General features: G+C 47.9%; 1 protein-coding gene across 1 annotated transcript; it reads left to right on the top strand.

The window, feature by feature from the left end:
- Window positions 1-1,108: 1,108 nt before the first annotated feature.
- Ckap4 (cytoskeleton associated protein 4) lies at window positions 1,109-10,166 on the top strand. The gene is made up of 2 exons (XM_046429707.2): window positions 1,109-1,576; window positions 7,672-10,166. The coding sequence occupies exons 1-2, from the start codon at window positions 1,124-1,126 to the stop codon at window positions 8,998-9,000; spliced, it is 1,782 nt and encodes a 593-aa protein (XP_046285663.1). The 5' UTR covers window positions 1,109-1,123; the 3' UTR covers window positions 9,001-10,166.
- Window positions 10,167-27,445: the final 17,279 nt, after the last annotated feature.

Here is a 27,445-nt window from a genome sequence, read left to right as displayed (position 1 = left end):
ATCAGTTGGGGGTCGGGGGCCTGTCTCAGTTTCCTTCCTATAAAATGGGTAAAGTAATTGCTACCTGCCAGGGCTTTTGTGAGGAACGCATGTAAGTTGCTAAACACGGAGCCTGGAATTATTTTGTTTTCTTCTGCAAAACTAGGGGTGACAACCCTGATCCGTGTTCCTGTCGGTGCGGCTGCTGCTGGCTTCCAGGCACCAATCCTAAGTCTGTCCAAAGTAGGGGCTATGGAAGATCTTGTGACCCTCAAGACAACAGAGTCCAGAGAGCTTGGGCAGAGTGCTGTCCAGGGGCCAGGGGCCAGCGGGCTGGGCTACCAGGGGCGCTCCATCAACGCGTCCCTTGAACAGCCTCCCCTCAGCCCAAGAATCTTTGCCAAACTCTTACCAAACACGCCTCCGAGGCCGGCTGGTTTGGAGACAGCCTCTGCCTTCCAATCCAAGAGGAGAGGCAAGACCCAACCCCGCGGCGGGCTGGGTCCGCGGCTCCCAGAGGGACGGAGCGGGGGTCCGCCGCGGGCCTCGCTCCCACCCCCGGGCTCCACTTCCTCCCTCCGCCCGCTCCGGAGGGGACGGGAGCGGGCTCGCGCCCGGCCCACTGCGCAGGGTCCTCGCGGCTCGCCGGCGCCGCCCGGCCTCCCCGCCCCGGCCGCCCCAGCGCCGCCGCCAGCCCGAGCAGGGGGCGACCCGCCCTCCTCCCCGCGCCCGCCGCCCCCGCCCTCCGCGGCCGCCTTAGCGCCGCCCCGCGGGGCCTCCGCCCGCCGGCCCACGCCCCCGGCCCGCAGGCCCGCTCGGCCGCCCGCCCGGCCCGCCCCCGCTGGGGTCGTGGCGGCGGGAGGAGGGGCCGCGGCGGCCCGGCGTGCGTGGCAGGCTCTCCCGGCTCGGCTCGCGCGGCCTCCCTTCCCGGGAGGCGGGGTCGGCGCCGCGGCGGCGGAGGCAGGCCCCCTCCTCCTTCCTCCTCGGCCGGCCTCCTTCCTCGGCCGCCCGCTCTCTCGGCCGCTCCGACGCCAGCAGCGCCCGCGTGCCGCCCGCCCGGCCCCGGGGGAGCCCGAGCAAGTTTCCGGGCCGCGCGCCCCTCGCCCGCCTCGCCGCCCGCGGCCCCCGCCGCCGCCGCGCCGCCATGCCCTCGGCCAAACAAAGGGGCTCCAAGGGCGGCCACGGCGCCGCGAGCCCCTCGGAGAAGGGCGCCCACCCGTCGGGCGGCGCGGATGACGTGGCGAAGAAGCCGCCGCCGGCGCCGCAGCAGCCGCCGCCGCCGCCCGCGCCGCACCCGCAGCAGCACCCGCCGCAGCACCCGCAGAACCAGGCGCACGGCAAGGGCGGCCACCGCGGCGGCGGCAAGTCCTCGGCCGCCGCCGCCGCCGCCGCTGCCTCGTCCTCGGCGACCTGCTCGCGCAGGCTCTGCCGGGCGCTCAACTTTCTCTTCTACCTCGCCCTGGTGGCGGCGGCCGCCTTCTCGGGCTGGTGTGTCCACCACGTCCTGGAGGAGGTCCAGCAGGTCCGGCGCAGCCACCAGGACTTCTCCCAGCAGCGGGAGGAGCTGGGCCAGGGCTTGCAGAACGTCGAGCAGAAGGTGGGTGCCCCGGCCCCAGTCGTCCCCGGTGCCCTCCCGGCCCCACCTGCCCCTGCCCCTGTCCCTGCCTCTGCCCGGCGGTCCCCGGCCGGACACCCTGATCCGGGCCCCGGCTCCCAGGCGGTCCCAGACCCTCTTTGTTAATGGCCGCAGAGGAATGGGCCCGAGGGATGGACCGCCGCGAGGATGGCCCGGCCAGCAGGGAGGGTGGGCCAAGGGCCTGTCACAGGACATTAGCGGTGACCTGTAAGGAAGCCTGCAGGCTTTGGGGAGCCCATTCTTTTTGGATTAGGAACCGCTGAATGGGCAGAGTTGTCTGAAAAGGAGGTTGGAAAGGAAGCCAGTGCATCCCGGCATCCCGATGAAGCCTCCGGCCACACCTCTGCTCTGCCATGGGAGACATCTGAGCCGGTTTTTAATAGACCCAGAGCTTGGGGAAGGAAAAACTAGTAATTTCTAGTCATTTGCGAAGTTCCACTGAAATATTATCTATCTTTAGGCCCCTTGTTCTTTATTGGGCCAGAGTGCCCTTGTGGGCCTTTGAAATAGCCTACTTCAGCTTTAGAGGAATGAAAGGCCAAAAATATTAGGTCATAACCGAGAAAAGGACTTCTATCTATGTGGGGTTGAGAGGGCTTACTTACCTACCTACTGTCTAATTCTTAGAGCAACCTCGGGAGGGAGGGCTGCTGGTTGTGACTCCATTTTCCAGTCCAGAAAATTGAGACTTAGAGAGAGACAGTGAGTTAACAAACACCCCAGCTGGTGAGCTGCAGATTGCATGAGAAAGTCTGGGCCACTGTCCAGTTAAGGGTTCCCAAGCGCCTATTTCAGGTATGAATGGACCCAGCTCCCAAGGCAAAGTTGCTCAGCTTCCATCCTTCCGTGGCTTTTCCAGACCAAGTGCAACCCCTTCCGTTGAATTTCCCCTCCTCCATATTCCTTCCGTGTCATGCTGAATGGAAAATTGGTTGCAGGACCGAAACAAAAAATCCCGCCACTTGTGAGCCCGGAACCACTGCCTCCTTTTCCCAGCATGCTGCTGGTCCTGCCAAGTCTCTCCACTTTTGTTGAGTGTGCAGGACTAGGAATTTCCTCTTAAGACCGGCAGAGCAACTGGGATGAGTCAGCCTGCTAAATGCTGCAGGCTAAGGGAGGTGACTTTTATAAGGGAATTAAGTAGGCAGTGCTGCTTTGCCTATCCTGAGTGTCACATCATCTTTACAAAATAGACATCCTGCTGGAGTCTAATCACTAGCCCGTTTCTTGCTTTCTGCCACCCACTTGCTAATCAATCATAATATTTATTGAAGTCTGATAGTCATATAGCTCTGTGTAGGCCCGGTGGAAGAGCGAAAGACAAATCATATTTGTGAAGCAGCACATAGGTAGGTGGCAGTCAGGGTCGCCTCTGTGCAGATTGGGAAGAGGGAGGTGTGGAATTTCCCTGGGCCCGTGTCTGGGGTAGAGCCAATCATCTAGTTGGTGATGGCTGAATGTTCAGAGAAGGAATGTGAAGAACTCGCAGGCAAGGAACATTCTTGAACACGTTTAAGGGACAGGAGGTGGCTCCCCTGCCTATAGCAGAGTAGCATTTTAGGAAAAATTAGGGGATGTTGGAAGTTGAGGCCTAAATGGGGACATCTTGAGTCCAGATTGAAAAAACAGGGCTTTGTTTCTTAGGTTTCTTCCTAGTCTCTCCCTTAGTCCCTCCTTTCTGATTCTCACCCCTTCTCTGTCCCAGGTATGTGTAGAAACTTTGCTTTTTAGACCTCAGTTTCCCATCCACACAATGAGAGATTTTTAAGAATCCTCTTGGCTCTGAAGCTGAGGACACAGTGACCACTTTTCTTTTAATTTAGTAGTGTAATTAAGCCATTGTTCAGTGCCTTACATTTATTGTGCGCTTATGTGTCAGACACTGTCCTAAACATAGGAAAATATTTCATCTCTTTTGACCTCACAGCAACTCCAAGAGGTGAGTGCTATTACCTGTCCCGTTTCCCAGATGAGGAAAGTGTGGAGCTACATAACTACATAGTCACACAGCTAGCAAGCAGCCGGGCTGGAGTCACACTGTAGTCTAACTCCTGGGGCACTCAACCACTCAGCTGTTCATTTCATTATATTTCCCTTGCCTTACCTGGTATGGAACGGTACTCAATATGTCCAGTCTTATCAGCATTTCCCAAAGTGTGTGGCCACTTCTTCCTGCATCTTTTATGAGGCCAGTAAGGAAGTTATTTTGTACTGAGGAGCCAGTACTGCCTGTTCTCTGACAACCTAAGTTTGAACCCCTGTATGATTCTTAAGTCTCTGTCGGGGTTGAGTTTTGGTTCTTGGCAGAAAAATGCACTTAGAGTAGTATTATTCATAATTAGTAGTCTCTGTGGGCCAGATATTCCATTAAGTGCTTTTTGGCCACAATTTCATTTCTCCTAGCTATCTGAGGTAGATAGCACTTAGCACCATTTCACAGATGGGGCCATTGAGCCAAGACTGGTTGTGTAACTTATTCCAGGTCATACATGGACTGGTTGTATGACATATTTCAGGTCACACTATAAGTGGGGGATCTTAGACTGGAGTAGGATTTGGTTCCCCACCTGGTATCTCTTGTTTTCCAAAAGTTCATCAGTATGGAAAACTGTCCCAGATCACCTGAATGGACATAGCACAGGAAAAGAGGTTGGCCTGTCCTTACCCAGAAAATTTAGGCACAGTTGGGTCCAGGGCTTTAGAAAAGGTTGGCAGTTGAATTCTGGACCCTCAGAAGAGCTCGTGTTGCCCTCTCACACCCAGGGTGGCAAAAAGTGATCTTAGAAGTAGTTTATGAAAGGAGAAGCTGTTTGTGAGAGAGTCAGTTTTCCGGCCCTATTTCTTGGTTTTCTCATTTTGATTCTGAACCAGTAGTTGGGGCTCTGGGCGTTGGCAGCCTCTTCTCCAGGCCCTCAGTGTGCTTTGAACGTATCTCTGCCTGAGCATGTCACAGTGATTAAGAGCTCTGGTTCTGAAATCGGACATTCTGGGACTTAGATGATGCTCGACCTACCATTCACACTTTGATAGTTACTATACACAGAAATGCCCCGCTGATGTCAGCCATTACTAAGGACAGTTCCTAAACCCCCACTCCTGGCCCAGCTAGGTTCCTGAGGGCAGGGATCCTGGCCTAGCTTTTATTTTATCTCTTGGCTTCTTCCCCAGTGCTCGCCACTTAGTGGGCATCCCACATACGTAGGGAGAACAGGTACATTCAATACCTGTTGATTAATATGTACATAAAGATGAACACAGTACCCTCAGTGTGGGGACATTGTTTTTTTTTAGTTATAGGGGGTTGACTGGCTTGGTTTTATCCATAATTTCTAATCTAATTCCCTTTCTAACCATGTGTCGAGCCAGCCCAGGTTGGGGGTGACATTCAGGAATGGGGAGCAGATCAGCTCTTCATCAGCCTTTGCTCTGAATTCATGCTTTGGATTATTCAGAAAGCACCGGGTCTTGCCTGCCGTGCGGCAAGTGCTGGGCTTGGCCGCTCACACCTCTAATTTGAGTGCTATGCTTAGAACAGGCAGGTACTGTGATTTAATAACCTAGTTTCAGAGTCTAGTTCTCTCTAGTACCTTCTCAAAGTGTCCTTTATGACTCAGGTTGCATTTGGTTGGGCAGAGAAATTGGCTAATATTCTGGAGGCCCTGGAGAACCTTATTCTACTGTCTGAAAATCACAGACTGAATTTAGAAGGGATGTGAGGGACCTATTGTCTAAAAGATGAGGAACCTGGGACTTGGAAAGCTAGTGTAACTGCTCAGAGTGGTTATTGGTGTGACTGGAGCTAGAACCCAGGTGTCCCATTGTGTTTTCAACTATTCTTCCTTTTGACATCAGGCTGCAGCTAGTGCTGTGAATCTTCAGGACTTCTGAATAGAGATGCAACAGGAATAGAGACAGACCTTCACTGTGTTTTAGGCATGACTGAGCACTTTACTTATATGAACTCATTTAACCCTTACTATGACGATCCTGTGAGTTGGGTATTGTTTTTGTTCCCCTCATGCAGCTGAGGAAAACCAAGGCACAGATAGGTTATGTACCATACCCAGGATTACATAGCAGGGAAGTGTCAAAACCAGGATTTGAGCCAAGGCAATCTGGCTACAGAGTCCATATTACTTTATTTTCTAACTTCTTATCATGGTAATGTTCAAGCATAAACAAAAGAGGAGGACAATATAATGAATCCCAGTTTCAATAATTATCAGTATTTTACCATTCTTGTTTCATTTCACCACCTCCCTTCCCCTCCCTCATCTTTTGGTTGGAGTTAGAGCAGCCTGACCCTGAACCCCTCTGTGACCCTGTGGGGGGCACACCTGGCCCCTCTCCTCCATTTGTACTTGGTATTGGAAAATGGCCATAGTACAGGCAGAGGCTAGCCTGTCCTTATTCAGAAGATTGATCTGGAACAGGTGGGTCCAGGGCTTCAGAACATGTTGGTGGTTAAGCTCTAATCCCTCAGAAGAGCCCATGTCACCCTGCAGACCTAGGGGAGAGGGCACCAGGAACTAATTTTAAAATGAGAGACATTAGTTCACCCAAGGTATTTTAGGATTTATTTCTAACCAGTAAGAGTTCCTTTCCTTTTATTTCTTTTCTTCCTTATTTGTTTTAAACAAAACACAGGATATGGCACCATACTGGGGATAGAGCCCAGAGCCTTCCATATGCTAGGCAAGACTACCACTGAGCTACACCCCAGGTGCAGAGATTCTGGAATGTCATACCAGACAATAGTATTGATTCTCCCCAAGACTGTCTTTCTATTGTTGGTTTGAGTCAGGATCCATATGAAATGCACATTTTTGATTGAAAATTTCTTAAACTTTTTAAATGGATGATAAAATGCCATTCATTTGTTCAGTATTGACCAGGGTCATTTATCCTGCACAATTTTCCACATGTGGGTTTGGCTGGTCACATCATGCCATGTCCCTTTCTTGCAGGTCCTGAGAATTGGCTGTTAGAGGTAGGGAATTGATAGATCTTTCTTTCCCTTTTTTCTTTTTCTTCCTTTTTTTTTTTTTTCCCAAACTAAACATTATAGATGGCACCAAATGCTGTGTCAGGATAATGCCTCCTAGGTTCTTAATCATCCTACAGCCTCATTATATATTAAACCAGTTCCCCTGGGTAGTTCTCAGGTCAGGCCTCATTCAGGGTAGAATTTTTTAAGAAGGAATATGTAGAAGCAAAAAAAATCCCAGTGTGTTCACCAAGCCAGAGCCTGCTGCGGGATCAGTTTATTCCTTTGGCAATGGTCTGCAGATGGTGCTAGGGATCTTTGGGCTTCTGAGGTACTTCAGAATAAAGATTAAATGAGGGCCATGGAGGACAATGACTAGTTTAGGGCCACATAGCCGGAAGTGATGAGTTAAGGCCTGGATCCTTGTCTTGATTTCCAGCACAGAGTATCTGTTTCTTTCCTACAAAAACTTGAAGACTCTTGCAGTTGAAGGAGGTAGAAATTTTCCCCTAAGTGGCTTAGAGAGAGAATTGACTGGCTTAAACTGCAAAGTTCAAGAGTAGATTCCTTAAGCTATAGCTGTATCCAGGGATTCAAATGATGTCTGCAAACCTTGGCCATTTCTCAGCTGTGCTGGCTTGATTCCTAGATAGGCATTCCATGTGTTGGTCTACGCAGCTCCAGGCCTACCTGATCCCGTAGCTAACAGTCCCCTTGGAGAAAGTTTTCTTCCCCTGTAGTTTTAACAGAAGTCCTAGATCTGCCTCCTTGGTCTGCCTTAGCACATGTGCCCATGCTTGGCTAGTCAATGTGACTCAGGGTGGGTGGAAAGTGCCCATTGTTCAGGCCAGGGTTATAAGCCATCCCTGGGGCTCTTGGAGGAAGTCCTAAGTTTGTTCCCCACAACTATGACATGGGCTACATGTGAAAGGAGAGTTCTTCAGAGGAGTAGTGTAGTGCCATTCTGGAAGAGTTAAGGGACCTGGAGGCTGGGCAGACTGAAAACAAAGTAGCTGTACCTGTAAAACTCATGACTCTTCTACAGCTAATGTCTGGATTTTGGCTGCAGGTACAGTCTCTGCAAACCACATTTGGGGCTTTCGAGTCTATCCTGAGAAGCTCCCAACATAAGCAAGACCTCACAGAGAAAGCAGTGAAACAGGGGGAGAGTGAGATCAGCAGGATCGGTGAAGTTCTGCAAAAACTCCAGAACGAGATCCTCAAAGACCTCTCTGACGGCATTCACGTGGTGAAGGATGCGCGCGAGCGCGACTTCACGTCCCTGGAGAACACAGTGGAGGAAAGGCTGACGGAGCTCACCAAGTCCATCAATGACAACATCGCCATCTTCACTGAGGTCCAGAAGAGGAGCCAGAAGGAAATAAATGACGTGAAGGCGAAGGTCGCCTCTCTGGAAGAATCCGAGGGGTACAAGCAGGACCTGGGAGCCCTGAAGGCTGCGGTGAAAGAGATACAGACCTCTGCGGAGTCCAGGGAGAGGGACATAGAGGCCCTGAGAAGCTCCCTGCAGACCATGGAGTCTGATGTCTACACCGAGGTCCGGGAGCTGGTGAGCCTCAAGCAGGAGCAGCAGGCCTTCAAGGCGGCCGCGGACTCGGAGCGCCTGGCCCTGCAGGCCCTCACCAAGAAGCTCCTGCAGTCCGAGGAGTCGACCTCCCGCCTCCCGGAGGAGATCCGGAGGCTGGAGGAGGAGCTCCGCCAGCTGAAGGCCGAGTCCCACAGGCCGGAGGAAGACGGGTCCTCCAGAACCCCCGACGCCTTAGATGCGCTCCAGAAAGAGAGTCGGGGTCTGGACTCCAGGCTCCAGAACTTAGAGGATGAAGTCCAATCCGTGCTAGTGGCTTCTGCACGCCAGACCGATAGCCTGGAGTCGCTCCTGACCAAGAGCCAGGAGTACGAGCAGCGCCTGGCTGCGCTGCAGGAGCACCTGAAAGACCTGGGGTCCTCGTCCGAGGCAGACAAGGACAGCCTGGCTGGCACCGTGAGGAGCCTGGGGGAGGCCCAGCTGGCGCTCTACGGCGACGTGGAGGAGCTGAAGAGAAGCGTGGGCGAGCTCCCCAGCACCGTGGAATCGCTGCAGAAGGTGCAAGAGCAGGTGCACGCGCTGCTCAGTCAGGACCGAGCCCAGGCCGCGCGTCTGCCCCCTCAGGACTTCCTGGACAGACTCTCTTCTCTAGACAACCTGAAATCCTCAGTGAGCCAGGTGGAGTCGGACTTGAAAATGCTCAGGACTGCTGTGGACAGTTTGGTAGCCTACTCGGTCAAAATCGAAACCAACGAGAACAACTTGGAATCAGCCAAGGGTCTACTAGATGACCTGAGAAATGATCTGGATAGGTTGTTTGTGAAAGTTGAAAAGATTCACGAAAAAATCTAAGTGAATTGTGTGTCCAGGGCGCGGATTTATAGTCCATTTTGTCATGACCAAAACAATGTGTTGTTTCCTCCCATGTGCCCTCCCCGCAAGTTTTGCCCCCCCCCCCCCCCGCAGAGCAGTGGACACCACCTGAACACCAAGGCATTGCATTCTGTGCCCAGGTAATTTATTTGCAATTCTTACCACACACCATTGGTTTCTTAAGTTCTCTGCTTCTGCTTTTGGTTGTTTCCTGAAGGCCCAGCCCCGGTGCACAAGAGGTGGCTTTTAAAAGGGATGTGTCTAGTGTCAGAAAAATGACAGTGGCTTCAATTGAGGATTAACAGAAGCAGATTAACCTTCAAATACCCTGTCTGGCTGGCAGATTTCAAGTTACCAAAAAAAAAAAAAAAAAAGGGTGGGGGTGGGGCACGTTTCTTTCTAATTGTCTTTAAGAAAGATTACTTTTTTTATACTTCTGGCTGAAGTTTTCATGAGATATCTCTTACTTGTCTTCCACCTAAAACTGGTTAGGACTCATAGATGTAATCTCTGAGTCAGGAGAGGGCAATGCCTTGTCTTCATTTTAAAAGAATCAGTTACTTGCGGGTTGCCTTTCTAGCGTGGGTGTCTTTTCCATTCCTGAACCATCTAATGATATCAAAGGTAACTATGCAAAGAATCAGATGGTTCTGAATGCTAGAGCACACCACCCAGAGTCCTGGTGCCTGTCTGTCTCTGGTGGCCCACCTGTATCCACACTTGGGCAGGTTACCGAATAATGCATAGGTTCAGAGTTCCAGGAAAGTGTCTTTGGGGTCTTTCAGGAAATGTGTTGAGAGCAGTCCACACAGCGGTGGGGTGTCTCCCTGGGGGATGTAGGCCAGGTTTTTTTGTTTTAACAGGATGTCCTTGAGGAGGTCTGCTGTGGGAGCAGACCCCATCTGTCAGTGGGGAGTGTGTGCACTGCATTTCTGTAATTGTTTGCTGTACCCCTTCCCCTTTGAGCTGTATTGTTCTTAAATGGCTGTCTTGCCCTTCCAAAAGAAAAAAAAAGAAAGGAAAAAAAAAGCCGAAAAGTAAAAGTTAAAAAAAAAAAAAAGGTTTGTTTAGTTTACTGTGAAATGAACTGTATGGCTTCTTTACAGTATTTTTAATTCTTAATAAACACTTGAGCTTTGTTATGACTTTTTCCAGAGTGGTTGCTTTCAGAGAATTTAGTAATCATGATATATTCTATTTGCATGTGTATTCAGGATTAGAAAACAGGTAAGTTTTCAATTTTGAGAATTTTTTATTTTCAACTGGAATCAAGACAGCCTCACTGGATCTGGGACATCCTTTCCTGGACTCTTGGCTGGTTTGTTGATAGGTTATTGCTTGTCTCCTACTTTGCTAGTTTCGGCAGAGGATCTCAACCTGACTACCTGTTAGAATCTTCAGGAGAGTGTGGGGGAAAAAAGCCTGGGTTCCCAGGGATTTGGGTTGAATGGTGCCAGCATTCCAACTTGCCTTCAAGGTGGAGAACCACTGTCTGAGACCACCCTACCAACGTTTGGCCCAGAGTACATCAGGGTACATTTCCTTTTATCCCTGGGCTACCATCCACCCACCACCAAAGATAACATACTGTTTATTGAGTCCCTTTGCACAGGTGAGGTGCTGAGCACTATGTAGTCTCCTCCTTCCTCCTTAGAATCCCCAAGGTAGGCAGGATCACTCCCCATTCCACAAGGGCAGCAGGCTGAGAAGCATTGAGCAAGGTCATTAGAAAATGGCAGAGGTGGGCTGGGGATATAGCTCAGTTGGTAGAGTTCCTTCTTTGCATGCACAAGGCCCTGGGTTCAATCCCCAGCATACCACACACACACACAAAAAGTGGCAGGGGTGAGATTTGAATGCAGCCCCTGTTCTCAGGTTACAAAGTGGCTTAATAGATTCTTATTTAATACATTCATAATAATAGTCAAATTCAAATGCTAAAAATAAAAGGAATGTATTATGTATTTCCATATTCTTGTTGGTGGAACAGTTAAAGATAGATCTAACCTCAAATAACAGTTACATTTCAGTCTCATGTGTCTGCTTATTTATTCATGCACTTGACCAACATTGGGCCCATAGCCAGACATTCTGCAGAGCAGTGAATTAAATATGCATGGAACAGGATCCTGCCCTCAAAGGTCTTACAGCCCAGTGGTGGCAGTTGTGAAAATTGTGTCATAAGGAATTCAGGGCTACAGCCAGGAATAATGGGGGTGGTGGTAGTGGCAGTGCCAGGGTTGGGCTAGAGGTGGTTAGAACAGGTTTGCAAAGGACTGTGGGAAATGCCTTGGAATGCTGCTGTGGGTGATGGGGAAGTGCTAGGTAGCTGCCCTTTGAAGAACAGGCAAAAGTTATTGAAGGTGTAGATTTAACTTCCGATCAAGCAATAGGATCTTCAGTGAAACCCACAGCAAGTCTGTCGGCATGCTGGAGATGGTGGTCGTGCGTGGAGATGATGGTAAGAAAGATGGTAGTGGTAGAGATGATGATTATACCTCACAATGTGGTTGTGCTAGTTGAAGGAGGTGGTGGGTGAAGTGGGTTAGCTTAGCCCAGCATCTGGCGCATAATAAGAGTCCCAGGGCTCATGCATGTGCAGTCATACCAGAAGTTAAAAGATTGAGATACTCCTATGCTGCTTGGTGTGTAGCTGCTGCCCTGAGCACCCTGAGTGCCTCCTCTGAACTGCTGGACCTCCTCACAGTCTAGCAGCCAATAGGTCAATAACCCTGGCCCAGCAGGGGGTCCTTAAAAGACTTGACTCCAGTCTCAGGGCAAGCGTTTGTCCTGATGTGTGGGTGCCTACGAGTTCTCAGTGGTTAAATATTTTGAAATCGTTCTTTCTGAGCTCAGAAATCATGTGTGCTTGTGTGTGTATGTGTATGTGTGTGAGATTAATTGTAGTCATTAAAGAAATGACTACATAAAGAGGTGGAGAAACTTGAGCCAGTCCTGAAAGGTAAGCAGGACTTTGAGTAGGCAGGCCATCTCTCCTGGCCAGCAGAATTGGGAGGCTGAGGGCTAGGGCTGGGGCTGGGGCTCAGTGGTAAAGTGCTCGCCTAGCACATGTGAGGCCCTGGGTTCGATCCTCAGCACCACATGAAAATAAATAAATAAAGGTATTGTGCCCAACTACCAAACAACAACAACAACAAGAACTGGGAGGCTGAGGTGAGCACTGAGCCTCCTGACATCCACCTGCCCCCAACCCCTTGCTTTTTCCCAATTCTACCCACAGAGTGGAGGTGGCCTGGAGGGCTGCTGGGGCCAGGACCTGGAGGCCTGTGTGTCATCCTTTGGATCTTATTCTCTGATGACAGAAAATCACTAAAGAGTTTTAAGGAGGGTGGGGAGTAACTGTGCTCTGACCTGGATTTTAGACTGCCTCCCTAGCCCTGTGGCAGGACTGGAGGAGGTCAAGACGGGTGGACACTGGAAGACCTAGGGCTTGAGCAAAGGGCCTGAGGGAGGGTGTCGCAGAGGAATTTCAGAGCCCAGTGTGTCTGATGCTGCGGAGTGCGCATGGGCTGAGGAGGGAGAGGAGACTCAGCTAATGGCCCTCGTGGATTAGGAGAGGATGTAAGAGGGCAACTGGTGGGAGGCCCAGGTCTGGAGCTCAGTTGGGAGGCCTGCCTTCAGAATTACTCATCCATATTCACTGTTGGTTTTTTTTTTTTTTTTGGGGGGGGGCGTTACCAGGGATTGAACCCAGGGTGCTTAACCACTGAGCCACATCCCCAGCTCTTTTTTATATTTTATTTAGAGAAAGGGTCTAGCTGAGTTGCTAAGTACCTCCCTAATCTACTGAGGCTGTAATAGGAGCCCAGCTCCTATTCACTTTTAAATTAAGGAAGCAGAAGAAATTGCCCAAAGAATGTAAAGGATATATGAAGAAAAGAGATTCTTGAGAGAATGATCAGAGAGGGAGGAAGGAAAGCAATGGAGGTCATGTTAAGGAATCAGAGGTGGAGGAAATTTCCAGGGGACACCAGTCAACGGTCACAAGCAGGAGTTCTGATAGCTCACCAGCCTTTACTAGGTAACACATATATTTTTTAAATTCTTATTTTATGTTAATGAACCTTTATTTTATTCATTTATTTATATGTGGTGCTGAGAATTGAACCCAGTGCCTTACAAATGCTAGGCAAGTGCTCTGAGCCACAACTCCAGCCCAATAAAGCTTTATATTAAAGTTTCCCTAGTCAAATTACTAATTTGATTTTTGCTTCCTGACTGGACCCTGACTCACATAGAAGGCTTTCAATGGGTAAAGTATTTTTTTTTTTTTTGGAAACAACAATATGCCTGACCTCCTGGTTTCCAGCAAGATCTGTACCATATCTGATATGGCTCAGAGCCTGGCCTGGAGTAGATACTTAAGAAATTGGGGGACTTGGGGTGACTTTGCAGAGCTGACCCCTTGAAGAGTTGTCATTTCTTCCTACTACCTCACCTGCTGCGAAGTCAGTAGCCACTACCGTGCCTCAGTCAGTATGTGGAGCCCAGTATTTGGTCTTTCTTTGGATGTCTGGGTAAGACCTTGCAGTGGCCAGAGTGTGATGTTAAGCAAGGCCATCCTTTAATTTCTGTATCTTATTTTCCTCATCTGCAAACTGATGGAATTTCCCAGACCAGTGGTTCTCAAGTTTTAACTTGCTTAACAGATTGCTGGGCCCACCTCTCCTGAGGTTCTAGATCAGTAGATCTGGATGGGGGGAGGGGCCATCCAACAATTTGCATTTCTAACAAGTTCCAGATCAACCTGATACTGCTGGGCTGGGATCGCAGACTTAGAACCACTGGACTAGATGTTTCTAATATTAAAATTACAGGGTAAGACTAAAGTTCTGTGCACCAGGTACCTTTTGTTTTTACCTGGAGGGAAGAGGCAAGGGAGAGGCAGCTATAGGCAGATAGCCTGAAAAGAAATATCAAAATTGCATTTAAGGAGTTCCACCTTTAAAAAAATTAAATTAAATTATATATATATATATATATATATATATATATATATATTTTTTTTTTTTTTTTTTTTTCGTAACAAGGATCAGTGTGAATGAATACATCGAATGAGTTTTTACTGCAACATAAATGCTCAAACAATGCAAAGTCATTTTCTAGACTTCTTGAATATGCTATCAAGTAGTCTGCCACCAGGGCAATATTAATCCCCAAACCTCTGTGCTTAGCCCAGTTATACCTCCGTTTGTCTACTCATATCTGGATACCTCCTCGCAGCCCATCTTACTTGGTTCCAGACAGAAGTTGCTTCCTTTTCCAGCCCCTCGTTGCTTAAAGCAGGAGCAGGGGAGTCACCTCGGACTCCTTGAATTTCCCCTTTTCAACATCCACGAAGGTTGAAGCCCTGACACATCCACCACCATCCACCACCTCTCCTGCCAGCCTCACTCCACTAGATGGGCCTACATTCCAGCAGCAGCCCCCTCTCGGTGCTTCCTGTGGGTCAGCTGAGATCAGGACTGTGGTTCATGCACTACTCACTGCTCCTTCAAGAGTATTCAGAGAGCTCTGCTCTTTGCTGGACACTGAAGAGGTGACCAAGAGCAAGACAGGGCTCCTGCCTTCATGGTGCTCATGGTCCAGCTGAGAGACCAGTACAAACATGGAAACAGAAGTGTAGAAATGGCAGTGTGTGCTGGGGCATAGTCTCCTTATGACCTTCTTATCACTAGCCTGGTTGACATTCAGGGAATCCTCCATGGTAACCAGTGTGATCTGCTTGTGTCCCCTTCCCGCTGGGTCTTTTGGGTCTTACCTTTGGCCTCTGAAGTGGCTCTGTGGTTTATTAAACAGTTACTATTCCATGGTTCTAAATGTTTCACAGGGATTAATTTACTTGATTCTTACGATGGTCCTGAAGGTAAGAAATTTGTTTAAAGTACTCATCACAGCTAGTAAGTGGTGGAGTCAGGTTTAGCACCCAACAGCCTGAGTTTAAAAAAAAATCTGCGTTCCATAGTGCTCTGGAATTGGTTTCTTTCCTTCATTTAAAAAGAAACAGTACTGTTATGGTTTGCATCTTTAATGTCTCCCAAAGCGCCTGTGTTCTTGCAGGAATGTTCAGAGGTGAAATGATTAGAGATCTGTAACCTCAGGGGTGGATTAATCTATTAGATGGATTAATAATTTGAATGGACCATTGGGTGGTAGCTGTAGCCAGGTGGGATGTGATAGGAGGGAGCAGGTCACTGGGAGTGTGGCCTATCTCTTGTCCCTGGCTCCCCTCTGGTGGCCAGGAGCTTAGCAGCTTTCCCCTGCCACACCGTCCCACCACAACGTTCTGCTACATCTCTGATTCAGAGCAGAGTTGGCTGTTGTGAACCAAACCCCTGAAACTATGAGCCTAAAATAAACTTTATTCCTCTAAGTTGTACTTGTTGGGTCACAGTGATGAAGGCTGACTAATACAAGCACTTTTTAGTTTTCTTTGTATGAAAGTGGAACTTTCATGCTCCAATGCACACACATCTGAAGTACACAGCTGAGCAAATTTCTGCATGTGAGGTGTCCGAATACTACCTCTGACCAGACCTAGGACTTTTCCAGCATTGCAGAGGCTTGGAAGCTGCAGTCTGTACTCTCTAAGATAAGTGCTATTCTGACCGCTATCACCATAGACCACTTTTTTCCATTTTAAAATTTCATATAAATGAGATCATATTATATAAGATCTGTATTTCTTTGGAAAAAAATAACAGCTTTATTGAGATATAATCCACATACCATAAAATTCACCCTATTAATATATAAATTTTCATATATTCACAGAAAGCTAGAAACACTTCTATCTGGATGCAGCTTGTCACACTAAAAAAATGTGTGGCACATCGTAGGTGTTCAATAAACAACAGCTATCTAAGTGCATATAGATTTTGACTGAGACAATGCATTTGTCCACTTGTGTTTGTCTTGTGGTCTGAGACTCAGAAGGTGGGTGGAAATCTCTTACCTGATAGTCTGGGTTTGCAGTGGGAGGAGCTAAAAGACAGAGGGTGGAGTTGCCCCTTCCCTTCAGGCTGTGCTTGCTGGAGGTATTGAGTCCGCAGCTGCTGTTCTTTGTGCCCCGGGCACTGAGCTGCACTGGATCTGGGGAGATAAAGATGAGGTCTTTCCTAGAGAGGTTCCCAGCCACACAGGGGGCACAGGCACTGTTGATGGCAGCGTAATCACACACAGTGTGACACACACAGCAGTGAGAGGGGACATGTGAGGGACTGGTGAGGTCCCGGACATTTGTTGTCATTTGCTCAGCTTCCAGTCCTCCTTAATTTGGTAACAACTTTTTTCCTTTGGAGTCTCAACTTTGCCCATCCTCGCCTGTTTGGCTCTGATGAGATGGACGGAGAGGAGCAAATGACTAGGGAGGTCCAGGGAGAGACCCAGTCTGACTTGTTCAGGAGGAACACAGGTCGCCTCTGTTCCATTGACCATGCGGGAACTCTCTGGAGAGGGGTGCCTCTGGCCACTGGGGCTTCCAAGGCCACCACATGTGCAGAGATCTCCGAGAATGAAGCCAGAATAGTAGAAAACAGGGCCACAGACAGGCCACGATGACACAGTTTGAACACCTGGATCCACGCCGTGGGACGTGGCAGGCCATGCTCCTCCTCACATCTCAATGCTGCTATACCCCTTCCACACGCACCAGGGCGACTGGACGAGGGGAGAATGCTCAGGAGCAGAGAAGACTGCGCAACTTCAAAACAGTAGTAAAACGGAGTAGGCCAGAGTCCCATCAATCAGTGCAGATGAATCTCGGAACTTAAATGCTAAGTGAAAAAAATCAAGCTGCAGAAGAAAACACGCGGTATGAAAACTTGTCTATGACATGAAGAACATTTACAAAGCAAAACGACACTGTGACGGCCCCTGGCTTACCATGATTAGATTTCCAGATTTTTTGACTTTGTTTTTCACTTTCAGTATTCTATAAATTACATGAGCTATCCAACACTTTGTTATAAAATAGACTTGTTAGATGAGTTTGCCCAACTTTAGGCTAATCTAAGTGTTTTGAGAATTGTGTGTGTGTGTGTGTGTATGTGTGTTGGGATTAAACCCAGAGGTGAGTCACCATTAAGCTACATCCCCAGCCTTTTAAAAATATATATTTTATTTTGAGATGAGGTCTTGCTAGGTTGTGGAGGCTGGCCTTGGCCCTGCAAGCCTCCTGCCTCAGCCTGGGATTGCAGGCTTAGGCTGCCGCCCCCTGACTGGGGCATGATGAAGGCAGGAGAGGCTGAGCCCGGTGTTTATTGGGTTAGGCCCACTGAATACATTTTCAATTTATTATGGGTTGATCAAGACATGCCCCATCATGAGTTGAGGAGCACCTGTGTATTGCAGTTCAAGTATCCAAATCCAGGAGGTTTGATGTGGTAGGCTGAGCAGCAATTACACAGGTGCTCATTATATTATTCTTAATGTCTTTTTTCTCCTCTTAATATTTTATTATGAAAATTCAGACAAACGGCAAAGTTGAAAAAATGTCCACTCAATTATCTACTGTTCAGATACTATGCTTAATGCCTATGAATCTATTGCCATGTTTTTGATACCTTTTTTGTATGTCAGGAATATTTTGAAATTATTTTTTTTTAAAGGGGAAGAAACAGGGCTGGGGATATAGTTCAGTTGGTAGAGTGCTTACCTTGAATGCACAAGGCCCTGGGTTCAATCCCCAGCACCCCGCCCCCCCCCCTTACACACACAGCAAAAAAAAAAAAAAAGGAAGAAACACATAAGGAAAAACTAACACTTTCTTTTTCTTTTTGTATGGGGAGGTATGGGGATTGAACCCAGGGGTGCTTTCTTTACCATTCAGCTACATCCCCAGCCCTTTTTAATTTTTGTATTTTGAGATGGGGTCTTACTAAGTTGCTCAGGGCTTCACTAAATTGCTGAGGCTGGCCTCAAGCTTGTGATCCTCCTGCCTCAGTCTCCTGAGTCAAACTCACACTTCTGTTACTTAAAATAGTATATATCTGAAAACCAACGATGAGCTTCATTTCTCCCACAAGGTGCTGGATGTAGACATGATGAATTACCTCACTTAATAATGGTAGCTAAATAGCCACATGACAGACCCTGGAAAGCTAAGGCTGAGAGGGGTCAGATCTAACTCCTTTATTATCCAGATGGGGAGACTGAGTCTGAGAGAGAGAGAGAGAGGCCTTGTTAGCCAGCTTACCAACCTGCTGGCTAGGGAGACAGGACCTGGTTCCTTTTCTTCTCTGGATTATTTGTTTTGGCTTCACCTTAACAAATATTAGGCCTAACCAAAGATCCTAAATGCCCAGAGGCAAGCAAAGGAGGCTGAGTTGCTGCAGGCTGCGGAACACACTTGTGGTTGGCAAGGGAGTGGCACTTTGGCCAGCTGTGCAAGCTGGGCATGTCCATCCCCAGTGGCCAGGAGCAATACCTGTTGGGCAATGGGCCTGAGGGGAAACCACAGAATATCTGTGTTTAAACACCTAGTAAAGTTCTGTGGAAATGAGTGTTACTAAATGGGGGTAGCTTCTCTGTGTGAGGATGTGTAGTCACAGCGTCCTACACCAGTACCATTTTCTGGTATGATCCTGGTGGCTGTTCTTGAGGGATTCCCAAGTGGAAGGACCTGAGATCAGGAAACAGATCCTAATTCTGATCTGTCAGGCTGTGCCTCCTGGGATAACTCACTTTCTGTCTCTGGGCCATTGTCAGTATGTGTGAGGTGAAGGGAGATAAAGTGATCTCTGTGTTCTCCCACAACTCCAACTCTCCTTGACTTCCTCAGTGGCTATGATTCTTCTGGAACTTTCTGTAGATAGCAGGAGGCCTGAGGGGGAAAGGTAAAGCATGGACAGATCACTGGGGTACAAGGCTGGATTCCCTTCATAGTGGGTACTCAATAAATATGTTCTCATTGGGTTGAGTGGGGATAGTTGACCAGGCTGGGTTGACATCTTGAATGACCCCATCTGGTATCTGCTCACTTTCAGAAGGTGTCTGATGCACTTGTGAAAAATGGAATGCAGCTCAAGCCCAAGAAATGTTAGCTGGGGAGTAATTCAAAATCAGCCAGATGGACGGCTGTAGGAAGCCAGAATGTAGCTGAAGTGAGAATGTAGCGCCACCTAGTGTCTGAGGCAGGGATCACAGAAAAGTGCCTTCCTTTTCAGTCACTTAGATGGGAGGGGTTACATCCAGTTGTCACCATTAACAATACCAGGAAGATCCACTGTTGAAAAGTAGAATAAGTTCTACGTAACTTGCAGCGACATGAAGACTTTTGTAATGTGTATACCCCCCACTAGTCAGCCCCTTTTGAAAGCTCAGATAATGATTAAAGGTTTTTGTTGATGTGAATTTTTTTGTTAGAAGTTTTATTCTAAGGAGCTTTATCCTTCTCGTGTCCAACTAGTACAGAGGGTCAGGCTCTTAAATCAGGTAAATCAAAGTCATCTGCTTAGTTGTTAACTTAACCAGTAGCCACCTGTCACTGTGTATCTGTGTTTGATGTCATGTCTTAGGTTGAACACATTTATTATCACATGTAATCCTGGTGATCATACTAGGGAGTGGGAAGGGTTGTCTCTGATTTACTGACCAGTCACTGCTGGTGAGAAAGGTTCGTTAATATGCCCTGGGGTCACCTACTATGTAGTAGAAGCAGAATTCAGACTTGGATCTGTCTCTCATGCCTGTTCTCTGTCCACTAACCCACACTCCCTTTCCCATGGGATAACGTCAGTTTCCCAGGCTGTCCTAGGATACAAGTCTGCATACTTAAAGTATGTATATAAATCTGGTGGTTGAGGAATCGGGTTCTGAAGTCAGACTCTCTGAGCCCCAATCCTAGCATATTCCTTTGATCTGTCTGCCATTAGGAAAGCCCCTGGGGTGCTCCAGGCCTCCGTCCCCCACTTACAAACAGGGCTGATGCTTATGATTACACCAGTTCAGAGGCTTGTTGAGAGGCTTAAAATAGTGACTACTTCCAAGGTGCTTAGAACCAACCATGCCCTGGCATGGCAAAGTGCTCAATAAGCAAAACATTCCTTAAATATTGATGCTCAGGCAGGGCATTGGAAGGGTGAGGCTTGAGAGAGGACAGGAGTGCCGGTGACCGCTGCACTCCCACACTCACTCGGGTCTGGTTATTAATTCACTTAGGTCTCTTGTCTGACTCCTGAAGGCATTTGGGGTTTTGATCCTTGCAGCATCTGAGATGAACAAATGGAGACAGTCACCCTGAGAAACAGAAACTTTGAGCTCTTTGTGGATCCGTTTTAAGGCCTGTGATGTCGCGGCTTTGTACATCAAAGATCTTTGGGGTATTTATTTGTGCAACATGGTTTCTCCTGCCAAAAGGAGAGGGTCCTCGAGTCAAGAGCTAAGACCCAGGGCAGCCCCTCTCCTCCAGCCCTGGCTCCACATTCTTCCATACCCTCCTGCTGTAGATTTCCACCTTCCTCCCATCTTCATAGGGAAGAACTGGGGCACTCCAAGGCAAGGAGTGTGCAGGAAAGAGTGAGAGTTGCAAAGAGAGACACAACCTAGAGACAACCCCTGGAAAGCAGAAGTCGGCTGAGAAGGTCTTAGTAGCCACAAGAAGCAGTGAAAATCAGTGCCACCCGGAGGCATTTCTATCTATCGCCAGGAGAGGGCAGTGTAGTGCAGGGGACAGGGCGGGGCTCAATGCCCTTGGTGGAAGGTAAATGCAGCCTTCAGGGAAGTAGCTGCAAAATACAGAACTTGACCCAGTTTTCCCCGGGTCCTTCTAGCTCTGACATTCTGTATTCCTGAAAGGAGAAACCGAAATGAGTCAGCCAAGAATTCCAAGTAGGCTCCTATAAGGAAGAAACCAGAAACAAGGGCTGGGGTTGGGGTGAATGTGGCTGGGAAGTCTTTTGAGGGCGCTCAAATCTCCCTAAGTGAACCCAGCAGGGGGAAAAAGACTCTCAAAACATCTCATGTGCTCTATGGCTGGCTTGTCAAGCCACCCCAAGTTCTGGAGAACCCAGCATTCCAGTCTGCTCCTCCCCTTCTTGGGGCAGATGCTTAATCCCAAAGAAGCAATTAAAAGTTCCCAACACCACAGACTGGCGGTTTACCCGTCCCTGCATTTGGTAATGGCAGAGCCTGTTTCCTTTCCTATGGAAATCCCTTCCAGAAGTGGCTTGATGTAGAAACTGTGGTGGCTTGGGGTGTCCCTTGGCAGAGATAAAAGGTGAAGTCATAGAGCAAAGCCTTCCTGGCTCGGCTGGCAGCCCCTGAGCATGCTGCTGTGCTTTAGAAACCTCCCTGGGAAACCAGTCCAGCAGCTAACTCTGGGCAGTGTCTTTTTCTAATGTCAGTTAGAAAGTCAGGGACTGTGTCCTACAAGACCACTAAAGGTATAACTTGTCACTAAGGGCAAGCAGGTATTTCTGATGGTTCCTGAGTCTCCATTGGCCTGTTAATTCTCCCACAGTCACCCAAACAAAGCCAGCACCAAAGATATAAACTCTGGACACATGATATTTGTTCAGGATCCTCCTACGGTGATTCCCATTTTCCAGTCTGTTCACACACCTTCTGGCTGTCTTCCTCTTACCTCACATCCTCTCACTACCCTTGGCCTTGTTCTTGGAGCTGGTAGGAACAGGACAACCTAGTGGCTAGGAACACAGGTTGTGGAGCTAGGTTACCTGTGTGTGGGACTTGGAGCAAGTTACTTAAACTTCTTATTGCCCTAGTTACTCAACTATAAAATGGGGATGATCATACTCATTGAGTATTTTTGAGGATTAAATCCATAAAGTGCTAGAACACTATTATTAGGCACCTGTTAAAGATTTGCTGCATACACATATGCATGAATATATTACAGAGACTGATGTATACAGAGAAGAAAATATACAAAAAAAAATCATGATCTTTACTTCTATTTCTGACCCAGGTGGAGTAACAGGGACTGGATGTACCCACCTGTCTGAAACAAATCAGTAATAAGCACAAAATAAGAGCTTTTGAAATGTTTGGTGTTATTATTTTCACCCCTTAACTTACTTATTCCACACAGAAAAGTGTGTGAAGTGGGTTATATGATAATCCCATTTACACTGAGAAAGTCAAGGCTCATGAGGTTACATAACTTGACAAGGTCACTTATCTAGTTGGGGCAGAGTGAAGACCTGCACACTGCAGGGGCTGTGTCCTGAACCCCTGTGATATCATGCCTGAGCACGTAGCTAAGGGCTCTGTAATATCTGTTGAATGAGTGACCCTATTTCACCCGGAAGGAAATACCCTTTCCTCCTGCACTTCCTCCTGTTTTGTTAGAGTCTGTAAACAAGTCAAGATGGCGCCTGGCATTTTGCCAGAGGGAGTGGTTTGTGAAGTAACGCCAGCGAGCCATTAAGTGTGGAGATTCCTTATTGGTTGACTGCTGTATCTAGTTTATGTTAATTAGATAAGCTGTGTGGAATGTATATATACCCCTCCTGTCCTACAATAAACGGCTCCCACTCCTGCTGTATCAATCTACACAAGTTCCTCGTCACCCCCCAGTTATTTTGTTGCAGCCGGACTGCGGCACTGTTTCTTCATGGCTCCTTCATGGCTGTCTTTGGTCCAGTCTTAAACTCTCCTATTCAGGAAAAGCAAAGCAAAGCTCCAGTGCCCACCCCACCTCTTGCCTATGCCCCTCAAGCAAACTTTAAGGTCGCCTCCCTTGCCTCATCCTCCAGGGCCCTCTATTCAGAACTCTGCTCTGTGCTACCAAAATGACTCCTGCCCAGTCACCAGTATTTTCTGAGATCTTCCTGTGCTCACGCCCCTTAACTTCTCACCGCAGGGGCCTCCTCTGTCCTTTGTGTGCATGTCACTTTTACTCCTCATTTGCTTCTCACTTCCTTGGCCACTCCTCCTTGGGATCTGCATAGGCTTGTCCTCCCTGACCAGATCTGAGGGCTTGGTCATGGGCTGTCCTCCCTCCCTGTCCTATACTCTTCTTCCTGGTGATGTCATCTGACCCTGGGCTCAGCCTGCCACCTACATGGGCTGAGCATACTCAGGTTTTATCCACGATCCAAGACTTCTCTTCAGAGTTCTGGTCCAGCTCTGGTTAAATATCTACTTCACATTTCTCCTCTGATGTCTAAAGACTCCAGAGGATTCTCCATCACTGGAATACCCTTTCTATTTGGGGGATGGAACACAGCGGTTCTCTCCTCTAGTCCTCAGGAAATCACACATTCTCAACCTGGAGCATTGAATCTTTGAGGTGCACAGAAAATCAGAGGATATTTACGGTGGTTCAGAAGAAACTGAGAGTTTGCGGTTGAGGCAGCCAGTGTCCAGAGGTGGTGATGCCAAGGGCATCATGGACACCAGACTTGGCCTTCCTCTTGCTTGAATATTTTCAGTGCCTGTGTCTCTGGCCTTTCAGATCAACCAGACATGTTTCCAAGCCTTGGTTGTTTTATGTAGATTGCAACCAAGACCCACAAATGGCACAAAGCTTATTCAATTCATCATGCTCCAAATCATTATTCCTCTGAAACCTTCTTCAGTGAACTACAGTGGAGTAAATGGCTTTTTTTTTTGGTGGTGCTAAGGATTGAACCCAGGGCCTTACAAAGCAAGCACTTTGCCAACTGAGCTATATCCCCAGCCTGTGAATGGCTTTTTAATCTATCCAGTTTTTCATGTCAGAAGCATGAGCTCTTAAACCTCCCTGTCTCTTGATGCCTACACGGAGTCACTAAATCCTATTGATGAATATTTTCTGAGGACTCTTCCTGGTCTCTATGACCATGACTCTCGTCCAAAACACCATCCTCTCTTCCCTAGACCCTCCTAATTGCTTCCTAACACTGTTCTGGCTTCTGCTCGTCAGTTGATCACACAAATGAGAGAGAGAAATTTCAACAAGCCAATATAATTATATCACTCTTTGGCTTAAAACTTCATAGTGGCTTGTGTTGCTCTGAAGGTCAGGTTTAAAATCAAACCACAAGTCCCTAAAAAATAAAAACTATAATAAGAGCATTGGTGAGCTGTGGGAAAAGTGTAAGTGGCCTTTTCTATACGTAGTTCGAATCTCTGAAGGGTGGGGGAAGATGTTTAAAGAAATGTTGGTGAACAATTTTCAAATTCAATGACAAGCATCAGCCCCCAGATCCAAGATGCTTGATGAAGCCTAAGAAACACGAAGCAAACTACTGACACAGCATCATCAGATTGCTGAAAACAGGTGGCCAAGAGGGACCCTAAAAGCAACCAGATGAGGAAAAACACGTTTTGTACTGAATATAGGGAAGATGGCAGATATTTTTTTGTAGAAAATGATATGAGCTAAGAAGACTTTAGAGCAACACATTTAAAACATTGAAAGGAAAAAAAAACCCCATCAACTCAGTGAAGATATCTTTCAAAAATGAATGCGAAATCAAGCTGAAAGAATTGATCACCAGCCAACTCACCTCCTAAGAAATATTAAGGGAAGTCTTCAGGCAGAAGGAAAATACTGCTGGAGAATAGTTGCAACCATGCAAAGGAATGAAGAACCCCAGAAATGTGTGAGTTAAATTAAATCTCTGTAATGTAATTGGTTGTTTAGGTTAAAAAAAAAGTAGTAATGTTCTATGGGGTTTATAACATAGGTAGAAGTAAAATGTTTGACATCAAAGCACAAAACGCAGCGGGGAGAGAGAAGGATTTTGTTGGGAGGTATCTTATGAACCCTAAAGCACCCAGTAAAATCACAAAACAAACAGTTATGTTATAGCTATAGGCCAAGAGAGGGGGTCAAATGTGAAGAGATGGAAATAAGGGCTTCCAAAAACATAGGAGAAAACTTCCTCAAGTGATGCATAAGATCCTTACTTTGTTGTGGTGATGATTTCATGGGTCCACACCTAGGTCAACACTCACTAAACTGCACCCTGCCAACATTTGCCCTTTATTGTGCGCCACTTATATTTCATTCGAGCTGTTGAAAAGGAGATCTCTTGATGGTGGGATTATGGATCTCCTTTATTTTCCTCCTTATCCCTTTCAGTGTATTTTCCAGAATGAAAACGAGAGGGGAAAAAAAGCCAATAAATCTTCTTTTGTCAAAGCCTTCTCTTCCTTCTAGAAAACCATACAGTTTGCCTTTTCCATACTTTTTCTTCTCTGATCCACCCAGCTCGAGATCACCAGCTTCATTTCTCTGAGGTGAAGGTGCCTCTCTCCCTGGCTTCCCGTCACCTGTGGTTTAGGCGAGGTCTGGAATCCTTAGCGGGGTGTGCAGCACGGTGGGCGAGCAGCTTGCTGGCTGCAGGTGGTGAGCTTGCTCTAGCTGGCACACTCTGACCGTCAGAGGCTCACCTGGACCTTGGGCTTCAGTCACCAGGTCATTATTCTCCCTGAGTCCTTGTCCTATAAGCTTTGCAGAGAAAAAGCAGGAGGCCAGAAAGAGCTCCTAGCTCCTGGAACCCACATCTCTCCACAAAGCCATGGACGGTGAGCAAGGAAGGGGGACTGGCTTCCTTCTCCCCCAGTATCTCAGGTGTCCCAGAAAAGAGAAGACTGTGAGCCCACAGAACAGCCCCTTCTCAGGATACTTCAGGGCTTGGAGCAGGGGTGTGTGTGTGTGTGTGTGTGTGTGTGTGTGTGCGTGCGTGCTTGTCCTCTTTTCCTCCTCTATCCACTTCCACCCACCTCCCTCCCCTTCTGCTCAGGCAAAACTGCCCTTTCTTCATTATAACTCTTTCCAGTCTGCAGTTCAACTGCACACGGTCTTAAAAGGCTGTTTCCAACAGGTGTGTCCCATCGAGCCCTGCCCCCTGGCTCTCATTTTTGCCCACCTGCCATGGCCCACTCCCCCACCTAGCTTCAGCTTGTGTGGAGCTGGAGACAGGGCTGCCCGTAGCAGGTGTGCCCCTGGCGACCCGTCCTGGCTGCCAAGCACAACACTCCTGGTGCCAGGCGAGAGCTCTCCGCACGGCAGAATGTTTATGGAACTTTTCCTCAGAAAAATCTGGAGTCTAGCAGTTTGAAACCGTGCGGGGAAGGATCCCGAAAGATTATTTCTTTTGTGCTTTCTCCAAAAAACTGTCTCAAAAGCAAAGGCAGATTGCACTGTTTATGGAGAAAAAAAGGAAAAACACAAGAAACTAACAATAATGTGGGGTAATTATAGAGGCAGGGGTGAAACGCTGTCCCTGATGGCTGGAAGGATGTTGCTGTTTTTCCTTGGTACTTTTCATGTTGGAGGCAAAATGGTCCCTACTGTGCTGAATTCCTGTGGAGGAACCGTCTTTGCCGAGATGGGTCTGGTTGGGACAAAATCTTTTGGTTCTGACTAAGGGTGGAAAGCATAAGTGTTTGTTGGAAAGATCCTAAATTCCTTGACTTTCTCCATTCTCCAGGCTCTGGGTCTCTCTGGGAGCTCAGATTCTGAAGCTCTCTGTTTCTGTAACATTTGGCTCTGGTCTAATAGGGTGCATGGTCCTTGGTCCCCAGGGTAATAATAAAGCCCAGTGTTCACCTTTCTCCGCTGGTCTAGAGCTTGGATTAACTGCTGACCTGCCCAGTCACTCACTTTACATGTTAGAGGTCACCACAAGTTGGGACAAGGAGGCAATCAGGTCGAGGGTGACTTGTGAAGAACTTTGAGCATGCAATCAGTTTCCTAGAACTTCTGTAACTAATCATCTCAACTTCATGCCTTACAACAACACAAACATATTCTCTTACAGTTCTGGAAGTCAGAGTCCTAAATTGGTCCCCCTGGGTTAAAGTCAAGGTGTTGGCACGACTGGTTCCTTCTGCAGAAATATTCTCGAGGAAAATGTTTTCTTGCTTTTCCAGTGTCTGGAGGGCACCCACATTCCTTAGCTTGTGGCCCCTCCAAAGCTGGCAGTGCAGCACTGCAGTCCCACACAACACTCTTCGGACACCCCTTTCATCTTTGCATGACCTAGGACTCTTCTAAGGACCCTTGGAAGTTCACTTGGAACCACCTGGTACCCAGAACAATCTCCTCATCCCAAGATATTCAACTTGATCACATTTGCCAAGTCCCTTTTGCCATATATTTGTAGGCTTGGGGATTAGATTGTGGACCTTTCATGGGGGGTGTTATTCAGCTTACCCCAGGCCTCTTGGAAAGGCAATTCCTTTAGTACTATCGTGAGACTCTCCCAAGGATAGAGGACAGAGGAGACTCGCTTTAAATTAAAAGGACAGTCAGTGACTGAGATGGGCTTTCAATTCTGGTTTAGGAACACCTATCTTTCTGCTATATTAGCATTTAAGAGTGACTGGGGGATCCTTGCAATGCAAATTATAGTCTATTATAAAGGGAGCAATGAGATGGTCTATCCCACAGGGTGTTGGAAGGATTGATTAAAACTGTAGAAACTATACATTGAGTTTCTCTTTG

The sequence above is a fragment of the Marmota monax genome, unplaced genomic scaffold (genome assembly GCF_021218885.2).
Source record: "Marmota monax isolate L192 unplaced genomic scaffold, Marmota_monax_Labrador192_F-V1.1 WCK01_AAM20220418_F8-fsc00051, whole genome shotgun sequence".
In the NCBI taxonomy this organism is placed as follows: Eukaryota; Metazoa; Chordata; class Mammalia; order Rodentia; family Sciuridae; genus Marmota; species Marmota monax.
Note: the sequence above shows the minus strand (reverse complement) of the source record. Positions and strands in the feature narration are given on the sequence as shown.